This window comes from Varroa jacobsoni, unplaced genomic scaffold (genome assembly GCF_002532875.2).
Source record: "Varroa jacobsoni isolate VJ856 unplaced genomic scaffold, vjacob_1.0 scaffold_1424, whole genome shotgun sequence".
NCBI lineage: Eukaryota > Metazoa > Arthropoda > Arachnida > Mesostigmata > Varroidae > Varroa > Varroa jacobsoni.
Genome location: NW_019214326.1, coordinates 62,284 through 74,339, shown reverse-complemented (window position 1 = coordinate 74,339; position 12,056 = coordinate 62,284). Strand labels below are relative to the sequence as shown.

Sequence of the window (12,056 nt, the reverse complement as noted above, 5' to 3'; positions counted from 1 at the left end):
ACCTATGAGTTCGGGAACTTTGCTGTGGCGAGCTTGATAAAGCAGGGCTGTGTGTCATGATGATATGTACACTGTGTATACCAACGCCTAAATCATGTCCATAGAATCTAACTTATTTCGGTCTACTTCGAAGCGGTTGCGTCAATCCGAAGGTCACTGACAGGTGCACCTATCATCAAACTTTCATCACTTGAACTTAGATTTTTTGAGGCAACAAAGTTGATCGCGTAATTGACGCTCCGAAAATGTTAATTAATTGTGCTGAGATGTGGCATAAGAGGTAAAATGGGGTAACGTGTGCTTTCTGCCCTCAAAGATTTGCTTATGGTATCTATTCTGTACTGGAATTAGCGTATTACGAAATGCGGCAATAGCCTTTCAAAACTAATCTGAACTACACCAAATGAATGCTTAATAGCCGCCTAATCCACAAGAAGTTCTGTTATGTGCCTGTTATATGTAAGTGCCGTTCTGTTAATTATTCGAAATTATTTTTTGGCTTTGTTGATAAAGTACGAGGCTTACATTCAACAGTGTATTAACAAATGAGTCCAACAGTTGACAAATCCAACATGGCCGACATCCTGCTTCACGTACAATACACGTTCTCGTGAAACCTACATTTGTTTCTTCCGCTGTGTTGGAAGATATTAATGGATTGAGTCACGTTCTTCTTTTCAATTTGCAGGTCGTCGAAATCGGAGGCTTGACTCGACATCTTCTTGATGAATGCAGCCACCGATCACAATATAAGCTCTGTATTCGCTGCAAGGAAGCCATACCAAAGAACCGATTCGAGGGTCACGTCAAATTGCGAACTTGTATACGTAAGCGTAACTTTGTTTAAAGCAAACGTCCTACAAGGTTGTTATACTAGCAAGTAGTAGGCAGAATCCACGGACGTGGATGCACTAAAGGGAGCCTTCGATACAGATGCAATACGACATATATTGTATCCCGTAATAACAAATATTAGTTGATGACATACGATTTTAATTGCTTAATGCAAAGCTTGTTATACCGCTGATCTTCGACAAGTCAATGAAAGAAATGCATGCACTTGATCGTTTTTTCTGCTTCCAACTTCTGCAAGCTCATGGCAATTTTGGGGGGTTTTGTAATCACCCTGTACGCACCTCGACAAAATCCACCTTTGAAGTTATCTATACGAGTGCCGATATTTTTGTTTCATTCTCAATTGATAGACAGCTGTCGTAATTTGCTGCGATTCAGAGCGACTTTCATAGATTGTCATTAAGAGAGCTTTGTCTGCTTGAGCGTTGGGGGTCATATAGAGCTACTATTAAAGACACACACCAGGTGCCTAGATAGCGTTGTGGGCTAAGTGCTAAAAAGTCTGAGGAAAAGTTGGCTTCTGGCGGCTAGTACCGAAAGGAAGTAGTTATGAAAAGCAACATTTGCTCCGTAGCTCTGATATGAATATGGGAGCCGAAATAATGGATCGACTATAGGCGGGATTTCATTCAAGACATATTCCTTGTACGTCCTATCTAACCGTTACGCAACAGATCCAACGACACGATTCAGTGTTTTGTATCGTATAATAACAGTAGAGATACGTTTCGTCTGCTTAGCGGCAAAGCCACCGAACCAGGCAAATCACTGTCCGCTATGCCATCAGAACTTCCCACCGGGCGAAGAAGCTTGGAAGGTAAGCTTGGTTTCTAATAAATAATACCTATCTCATACACTTATCTACCGTAGACATCAATTTATACGGGTGATTCTAGTAATCCAATTTGATTTTGGCGGGCTTCTTAAACTACGAAATGTTTCGAACCTGATTTATAAAATATAATACTGGCCGGTTCGAATAAGCGATATAAATTATCATTACCTATTGTTCTTAATATTTATAGAACTATAGTGTAAAACAATTAATAATTGCATTTGTTTTCAACACATTCACTTTTACCCAGTTGTATAGTCTGGGATCGATCAATACGAGAAGGTATACACATGCCGAGACTATAATTGAGAGTGCTGACGCCTAATGAACTCATAAAAATGTACCAAACGTTCGATAATAAACGTGTTTGAGCATACAAATATCAAGTAAACACGGGAGCATAGTTAATTTTTATAAATTTGAATGTAGGAGTTCGTATATCTCTTTGTCAAGAACATCAGCGTCAATGTATTGTGTGTATTCAGTAGTAAGTGGCCTTCTTCACCAGGCTCTACGGTAGAACTTGATACATTTGGTCATCGTAACGACCCCGATGAGCGGACTGTGTCTAATCCAGTTCACTACCTAATAAATTTATCCAATATAACAGCTCAGTGAAAATATAATCGTATTACAAAAACGTATTACCCGCTCGCCTTTTTTTGGCTATTGCCAAATTGGGATCATGAAGGTCACTGAAGAGTGATCCTACTCCTATGGCCTTCTGAATCGTTTTTGTCCTGCTTCTCGGTCCTGCTCAATTCCTCTCTTGGATCCGACCGTGGTGTCTTGTATCTCATGAGTTGACTGAACCTGGTTGTATTTATTGTGTAAATGTGTTTCATTTTTTCGTTTCTTTGCTTTGCTACAATGTCCTCACTCGTTGTCTAAGACATAATGGTTTTCCATATTTTTCTTTCGCTGTTCTTTCTATTTCGGTTTTTCTGCAGGTTCATCTGATGAGCGAAATGGGCTGCCCGTTCAATCCTCGACGTCGTCATAAGCTATTCCGCTGGCGTTCAGGTTGGTCATCAAACTGAGAATTGAAATAAACTGTTTTTTTTTCCCAAAAACTCCTCATAATTGCAGCTACGATTTTAAAACAGTCAGAAAATAATCTACTAAAGGTGTGCACACCCACAAAATTGGACAACATCGTAACATGTTTTTGCGATCAAGAAAACCATCCTTAGCTGCAAAGTCTAAGGCCTTTCGAGAGCTGGTGTCACAGATAATGCATACGTACATTTCCGTAACGTAGAGTTTAGTTCTTTCAACGATCTGGTAAATCCTTTATGCGAACGTTTCCAGCGCTTGTCTTGGAACCTAGCAACGACACTGACCTACTGTCTGACTATCACCCAGAACTGCTGTAATGTCCGTTGCAGGGTCTATCTTTGATGACGAACCAGGTGACGGCATGGCCGGACGCCTGAAAATCCTCGGAGCACTTCCACCAGAATACAGGTATCATGGAGGATTTAGCTGCAAAATGGCCTATGGGCATTTCGGGAAAAATCGAGGAAATACACGTTTATTGTGGGAAGAATAAATAAAAAATTTACTTTGTCCTAGAACCAGTGGACCTGAACGGCCGAGCAAACTTCGCGTTTTGTTTTTACTGTGGCCACATCTAACAAATACGCACATTTAGTGTTGTACGGTTTTTTCGAATAGTTACGTTGGGTATTTTTGAGGCACGTTGTCAAAAGCATAACAAGGATTCGGAAATATATATATACATATATATATTCTTAACCACCGAAGGAGCTAAGATCGACGTAAAGTACCTATCTTTTTTTATCAACTGAACTTTTTTATAGCTGAGATCAACTGAGTTTTCTTCAACCCTGGAATAGATGCAACTTTTACAGCAAGCCCAGCCAGCTAACTAATAGCATCGACAGCAGCAGTAACCCAACAAACGTAACGACTTATCGTGGTAAAGGTACCCGTTTGGTGATCCGTACTGCTGCTATTGGAGCATGCTAATTGTGTTCGTTGTTATTCCAGACAATACGCCTTGCAGCATCGGAGCAAGAGCGAGCCACCGAACCAGCGAAGTGCAAACTCCCTCAAAGGCGAATCCAACAAGTCCGTCTCGTAAGTACCGACGGATAACAGAGCCCGTTCCAGGCTAGCAGCGTAGCTTGTCATAGGGATATACAGATAGATGCTGACAAACTGGGAGGCTAGAAAGGGAGATTGGCAAAAGGTCTACAACAATTCCCAAAGGTCAACGGGCCGTCTAAGCGTCTTGCAAAACATTCGTATGCAAATGTTGTTGGCAGACTTCGACGAACACGTGAAAATCACATGGAGTATACGCCTCTGATGGGAGCACAGGCGCGCAACTGATGCTTACTCTCAGTCAATTTATGGTATCTATACTGGCAGCCCAATTCGATAGCCCCGGGCACCTTTATCCATGCCCACAACTATTGTGTACTTCAAGGGAAAGTTGGCGGGTCTAAATAGGGAGTGAATTGGAATGTCTTACAAGCGCCGAATCGGAGGAATAACTGTGGCTCTTGTGGGTTCAGGGGCATAAGTTCAAGTTCATACGGCACGAGATACAGGGGTCCAATCACATCTCTGAACACTTTGACGCCGCGTGTCATAAATAGAGTAGTGCTGATGGTTTATATTGGTCAGGTTACGTAGTCGGATATTTTTGTTATTCATTGAATCGATATTAGCCATTCAATCAGACATATGATCAAAAAAACCAACTTACCCTGTAGATATATGTAGAGATATACAATGAAATTATAGGTCAGCTAATTACGTTATTTTTGTTTCGTCATTATCTCGATCTACGCAATGCAGGTCGACGTAACTTGTGTAACTTCGAAATATTCGATGGGATACACCATACCCAGTACGCGCATAGCAAGAAACAGCCTCGTTCGCACTCGAATCCATAATAGCAACAATGATTATAGTAATATAGTTATTCCTAAAATTATGATTGTTACGGAAGAATACGTGCCAGGCTCATGTTGATGCTTCCTGCATGGGGACCACGCTGTGAACGTTATCATGCAACGAAAGGATTCGAAGCTTTTCTAGTCAGCTTAATCTTGTCAATTGGCATGAGTCAAGAACAACTTGACGGTTGTACTTCTACCAGGTGGAACCAATTTTCTCATTGAACTCATCGTTTGCTTACCATACACAATATGTAAAGAATATAGGTGTTTCCTAACGTGCGGCTAAATGTTAATACGAAATCTCATAGGTACTTTAGGTACAATACAATTGGAAAGATCTCAAGTTTGAAGCTCCTCTAAATTAGAATATACATAACTAACCAATGCTAACCACGTTCGATAAAAAAATAACCAGCGTTATTGTTTGAAAAACACGGCTTTTTTTTTTTTTTTTTTTATTACTGCTGTACATATAACAATAATTCTTGTGCCGAGGTCGATGCTGTCAAAAGCAAACACACATTTTCATAATCGGATACCGACGACGGCTTGTGACTGCTGAACGCTAAACAGGTTTTATCGGGTTCTTAGGACCTTAAAGCTTCGCTAGAAGACCGAAAAAAAAAAGGCTCCAGCCAGTGCTTATGCTCAACTGTAATTTAATAATCGATTTCGTAATTCGTTGTTTCCGTAATTAAAATAATTATTGTAAATTAGGATAGCTAACTAAATCGAGACGTTCAACGTGCCTAATTCTGTATAAGGTAGTCCTCAGTGGTATTATCGCTCGCTAGACAAATCCTCATATCTAGCAGTTCATTTACTAGCAAATGAAAGTGAACGGTTAGCTTGCAAAGGTGTCGTAATCGAACCCGGGTCGGTGTAAACTTTACGACTTCACCCTGGCCTTCGGAATAAGGCAGGCGTCGACACTGCGAATACTTGCATTAGCCATTGAGACACCGCTGGAGTCCATACGTATACATGTAGGCGAGAGTCTCGTTTTCCTCGAACGTCTGTATCGTAAGCGCAGTGAAAGACACGAGCGTATGACCTAGTCGACCTTATCGATTACCATTAACGTTGGCAAAAATTGAAACAGCAGCCGTTATGCTCACACACACGTAATGCTATGATAATCACTGTTATTGTCATCTATCTGCCGCTTTCGTTTTAGTCTTCCTATTGATGATAATACAATTTAGATTGGTATAATATTTGACCACTCTAGTACAGGCTGATGACAAGACTCTACGATAACTGCATAGATATTGCTGGTTTTATCGGCGATGATGTCGAGTGGCGCTAGGTTATATTTTCCTTTTCGAGTTCTGGGCCGAGACGCTTGATACCAGCCACGCCGACGGATTGATCTTCTCCCCACAGAACTTAGCCTTTTTTTCGCTGGATTCTCCTAGATTGTTCTATGCATCCTTCCAAAGGAGCTTATAACAAGTCAAAACAGATGTTTGGCTAAGCGTTGAAAATGTGTGAACATCGGTCCGTTGTTGCAGTGATGGACGAGCGGTGCTGCTGCTGCGATTGTTCTGCCTCCTTCTATTGTTTCTTTCCAAAACTATTATTAATGAGTAAATAGGTGTTATTTGACGGGCGGAAGTACGCACATGTTCTTATGATATAATATATTGTGCCGTAATGGGCCAATGACTATACCACTTCTCAATATCGGCAGCAATTGATAAATAAACATGTAGGTAGTGATTGCACAAGTACTATCTTCTTCGTATTTATACATCGCCATTAGATAGGTAGACGTGTCAATCTAATGAGACCACGTGACAGAGTATGAGGATCATGCACATCGGCACACTTACTCACGACGGACAACTAAACTGATTAGATAAACATACACCCTAATCGCCATTATTGATACAATATTCAATTACAAAGGTACTGACTCACTTCCATCCACTTTTTCATGTATTATATTATTACTACCCTGTACAGGAGAGTAGTTATCTGTATATATATATAGTTACATATGCGATTACCTCTGTGAATAAAGTGGCTACTGTGTACAGCACAAACAATTACACTGATACACTAAAAAAAAAAAAAAACCCAACAACAATAATAATGATCATTATAGCGAAAAAGGCACGGTGTGCTGTAACCGATTATCTTGTACCTAACACATTAACGTTCGGTCTGCACACACGAGACCCGAATCGGTGGGTCTAATACGGATCAACAATTAGCGAGCGTATTGTATTTCGACATTCGTAGTTTCGTGACGGCACAAGGACGAATTGCCCAATCAAGCAACAATAGTAGGCATTAATTAAAAATACGCTGCTGGTTTCAGTCTAATTTTCCTTTGTCGAGGCCTGATGCTTCGAGCATTCTTGTCCTGATCAACAGTGAGGTGCGGATTTTATTATACTTAACGAGTACGTTCGTGGAAAAAAAGTATGCCTACGTAAAGTAAATGAATGATCGTATATTTTATGGGTTCTATATCTAAATTGTATTCATAGCTAAGTGTTAGAGTAGCCACTGCAATTCAATTATGCACCCTGATGCGGTGTGAAACAAGTAAGGGCATGCACGATCGCAGCAAAAAGCAATCTATTCGTCTTCGGATGTACAGTTTCCACGAAACGGTCTTTTTTATACATTACCAATGTACATAGTCACTATGGCGAGTTAGTTCTAATAGTACCAATAACGTCCATACGTGACTGAGAATAGGAAAATCGAGAGAAACCAACCTTTCAATTGATTATGATTTATGTTTTGTGAGAAAAACCTAAAAATACATGCTTTACAGCGATTCAGGACCACTACTTTTTCAAGGTCTACAAACTTCCGAGTATAGGCCGCATGAAAACTACCATCACCGGTATTAAAAATATATCTACACATATACCGTACATACATGCAAGCGTTACCACATGATATAAGCAACTGCATACTAACTGGAGCACTAGAAAATAAACAAAAAAAACCTACCCTAGCTGCTTTGGACAACTTCTTGTCAGAAACCACTGCCCCCGCCGCCTGGCTCAGGAGATTCCAATCAATCCGCCTACGTCTGATAGGGAATAGGTTAAACGAAACAAGCAGAAAATATGTATATTTCGATTCTTATGTCTGGACTAAGCACTAAATGATATTCTTCAACAACCTGTAGACAACCCGATTGTCGATGAAGAGACGAGTCTCGATCAGCATGGCACAATTCTAGGACACATTGTCATAGCATGAAATAAGCGAAAAATTACTTACTGAACAGTTTGTTTAATGGTGCAGGACACTGGGATCATTTTGTTTTACTCTTTGCATTTTTGCTAAAAGTGAAGTTCCAGTTCTCACTTATCCTATAATAGTTGTCGACGAAGATGGAATCAGTCTTTTCAACTCATCACACAGTATTTCTGCCTTCAAGGCGTACGCAACAAGCGAAAAAAAAAAGGACCCAGAAATCACTTATATACTACGCGTTGTCTAATATTTTTTTTACACTATGATATGTATAATTTGATTTTAGATTTCTTAGCCCTAAAACGTGATAAGGGTTAAGTTTCACGCCTCTAATATAGTCATAGGTTTTCCCGTTCGCGAAATTAAGCCATTGTCAATTTTATCTATTCGCTATTGGATTTCGAAATTTTCTATTATGATACTGTTGTCTACTGATGCTTTCAGTGTGATTACTATTTCCTGTTACGTAGGCCTGCGACTTTGGATTTTTTCTATTTTCGTGGACGCTGCAAAAATAAGGCCATTTAAAGAAAGCGTCTAGTAACGAACTTTTGCTATAGGTGGACATCGTCCTTACGTAATCCGTACTAGTTTATCGTAACATAAAGGTACCATTTATCCATCGAGAGCTTACTGAAACGTCGAATTGAACGCGTTGTTAGGCTACACTATACAACATAGCCAACCGGGATATGGCCTGTACTGATCCCTAAGTCTGCTCAGAGCCTGCACGCTCAGACGAAACGTAATGCATTGCACTCACTCCTAGATAGTGTGTATAAGCCTAAGGTAACCATATAATTGCTATACCCAGTTTCAGCTGTACAATATCTACAGGCAAGGTGCACCCTAGCGCCGTCGCCAATCAAGTGGGTGAATTGTGAATTAAAAAAGATCTCACACTGCCGTGGGTTTCACTGTCAAGACAATCCGCTGCTTTCGTTATTAATCTTCGACACTCGAAAATACAGCACGATCAGCAACGTTTGTCCTAATACCGCTGATCTACTTGCACGTAGAACAGGCGACATCTAGCGGTGACGAAGATTAGGACGACTCTCACTGAACGACTACACTGAACTATTAATAATAATATAAGTAAAAAATAATATGAAGAAATTACTACTATTTATATAATTATACATGTATTATTAGTAAGTAGAGGTAAAATAAATAACTATTCTGCTGCTATTTGGTATTTGCGTCATTTGTTTGTCTTCGCTTGATTTTAGGTGTGTGTGTGTGTGTGCAGGATAACTAATGTGTACCTCTGGTGTTTCGCGAGTCGAGTTGGATTTAAAATTTGGTTTGACCTCATCGAGGCCTCTAAGTGATGTTACCTATAAAAATCTGCCCATTAAGGATAGTTGAAAACGTCATGAGGTCATTATTAGAACTGAGATAGTCCCATAGTTACCTGGACGAAGACGCCTGGGTCGACTCTTAGCCGCAACCGCCTATCGTACGATGGCAGTCCGACCCAGGTCGATTATTCATTGCACTGATGATTGGTGATGACCTGCCTTTGGGAAATGGTTTTAGCTTTTGCCATTTTTCGGCCGCTACTTGATATCCTTGCATTCATTTCATAATTTTTTGCTGAATTTGAAAGTTGCTGATTAAGGTACGATCACGATAGGATGGCGTGGGTTTTGTACTCGTTAAATGGCTAATAAACATATCGCTTTGTGTCGGCCGGCTCGCTAACTTATCGTTATACGTAATCAACAATATTGACAAATGCTTCGAGAGTGCATGTGACAATAGATAGCTCAAACATGTTTTGTAAGCGTCAGTAGAAATAGAACACTGTTTCACTACCTTCGATACATTGCTGCATACTGGTTACATGCTGCATACTGGTTACATGCTGCATGCGAAGGTAACGGCTCGTTTTTTTTTTCACTGTATTTTCCTTTATTTTCGTGTATCATTTCCAGAATTGAACGAAACTATTGATGAAATTGTCAAGAAAACCAGGAGCAAGTGCTGGCTGAGTTGAAAGCTATATTAAAATAAGAATCTGCCTTCTGTTAACGCTTTTTGTTTAATCTAAGAAATAATACTCATCTTTTTCTCTCTAGCCGACCCAGAAAACTCCCTGACCGTTATCTTTTAATTTTCCCTATACTTATCCGTTCCGAATCTATATTGGTGCTAATTGGAGCGTCTTTGTTTAACGATTCCATTATTAATTGTCTATTCAGTTGACACCGTGGCCGACAATCTTTAGTGAAGGCAGTAAACACTGTAGCTTGTTAAACATAAGCATGCCCCTTTTGAACATAGATTCAGCTCTCTTTATAAGCTGTTGGCTCCTCCTCGAGTTTTGACCGAAGGGATATTTTCTAGCTGTTGTGACGAAAATCTCATTTGCCTTCTGTATATTATACAAACTCTATTCAATTGAGATGCCCAATTATTCTTGTCAATCAGTAAATTTTACTTTAGCGTTCGCTGTTTAATCCTCCTATGAACCTTCCGCATGCCTTTTTATTCCTAGAAGATCGATTGTGTTCAGGTATTCATTAGCGCAAGCAATTCTGCACAAATATACCGATATCTTCGACGATCAGCCTAGTTAAGCTGGTAGCCTGTGGGTGACGTATCTCCGCTAAGCTCTTAGGCTCGAAATCAGGCAGAAATCTCCTGCGTGTAACTTAAAAGTTACGCGGGAAGTTCATCTGAGAGAATTTTTCATTAATTCTTTAGTGCTTTTATTCTCTTTTACAGGTAACATTTAGTGTGTACGCTAGCTTTTTAGATATATCCCGTTCGAGATGTTTTCTTTTTTCTTTTCGTTGAACAGTACAAGAGGCCGATAATGAAGTGAAGATTTGATCTATCTCATTTGTATCAAAATGACTATTACAGTTTAGTAGGTCCGCATTTATCCCTCCGATTCCGCCTTCCAAACTACTCACATGTGGGGTGTACACCCCAATTCGAGTATATATAGGTATTTATTTTATGAGCTCCTTTTATTTATGTTCGTTCCATTTTATTTTAATGTGTTGTACACCATCAGTACTAGTGGGAGTGAAATATTACAGACTGCAGAACACTTTTTCACGGCAAATCTATAATTAACTAGATGTATCAATATATAGTCTTTCGAGTTGATCTGTTTCTGTACTACCCGATAGCGGACGCAGAATAGAACCAACGAATGCGGAACAATGGCCGAAGACGCGATAAGAATACATAGGCATATATTGCTGTAATTGATCCCTTGTGCTGGGGGAACATATACGGTTCTCTTCCTGACTCAATTAGATGCGGCGATGGTAGCCAGCTCAACCTGATTCATCTGTTCACTCATCGATCAATGGGTTGGGCCGCACATCCATTGCTTAGACTCGAGACTAGTTCTCAATAGTCTTCTTTTTGTTTTTCTTGGTAGTCGACTGATGTGTTTGCCATGAAATATGTACGCTACTTTCAGATAGCCCTCGGGTCAAACCGAAGAATTAGAAGTGCAGGTTAAGCAAGCTCGGGGAAGAGAACATAACACCGAACGTGACTGCTTCTGGCCGTAATCTGTATATATTGTATATAATTTAATACCATACAGTAACTTGCTAGATGATAAGTAATGAATAAAGCGAAAATAAAATAGGAGACACACCAGGAGGTGAAACATATCGTGCGTATGTTATGTATATTATATACCGTGCTATATATACAATTGTTTTCAAGGACACACTCGTATAGTATTAGTAAAAGTACAATTCAATTAGTGTAAACCGGACGTCGTTGCTTGCGATAAGCGATCGGTTGTTGGCCTGTTTTTCTGTAGTTCTGTAATCCGATAAAGTTGTTGACCGTCGTCCACGTCATTGCCAATTATAACGTAAGAAGTTTCAACTGCCCAGTTAGATGCTGCATCGGAAAAGGATAGCAGCATCAACAACAATTGACGAAACTAGCATGGACAATCAGTCATACGAAATTAATGTTGGCTTCGAACAGCCGCTCGTGTGGAAAACAACAGGGAATTTTCTAATGTTGCGTATCGCGCCAGCTGCTGCCATCCTTAGAGCCATCCAACTTTGCGAATCGCGCAAGCATTTTACGTACGAGACGGCGTCTTGAAAACTGAAAAAACATAAATGTGGGCAATGGGTATCTTAGCCGGTTTGATTCGGTGTTGCGTATTGCCTGCGTTTGTTGTATACTGACCTTGAAAAGCCTGAGATAATAGGGTA

At 40.0% G+C, this 12,056-nt stretch overlaps 1 protein-coding gene across 1 annotated transcript in view; it reads left to right on the top strand.

The window, feature by feature from the left end:
- LOC111269919 (centrosomal protein of 104 kDa) overlaps positions 1 to 9,039 on the top strand; it is an 83,650-nt gene extending 74,611 nt beyond the window's left edge. Inside the window, exons 21-26 of the mRNA XM_022849844.2 lie at positions 689 to 827; positions 1,596 to 1,672; positions 2,641 to 2,713; positions 3,079 to 3,157; positions 3,704 to 3,793; positions 4,520 to 9,039. Of these exons, the coding sequence (XP_022705579.1) occupies positions 689 to 827; positions 1,596 to 1,672; positions 2,641 to 2,713; positions 3,079 to 3,157; positions 3,704 to 3,793; positions 4,520 to 4,529 (468 nt within the window). The 3' untranslated portion in view covers positions 4,530 to 9,039. The remainder of the gene's footprint in view (positions 1 to 688; positions 828 to 1,595; positions 1,673 to 2,640; positions 2,714 to 3,078; positions 3,158 to 3,703; positions 3,794 to 4,519) is intronic.
- Positions 9,040 to 12,056: the final 3,017 nt, after the last annotated feature.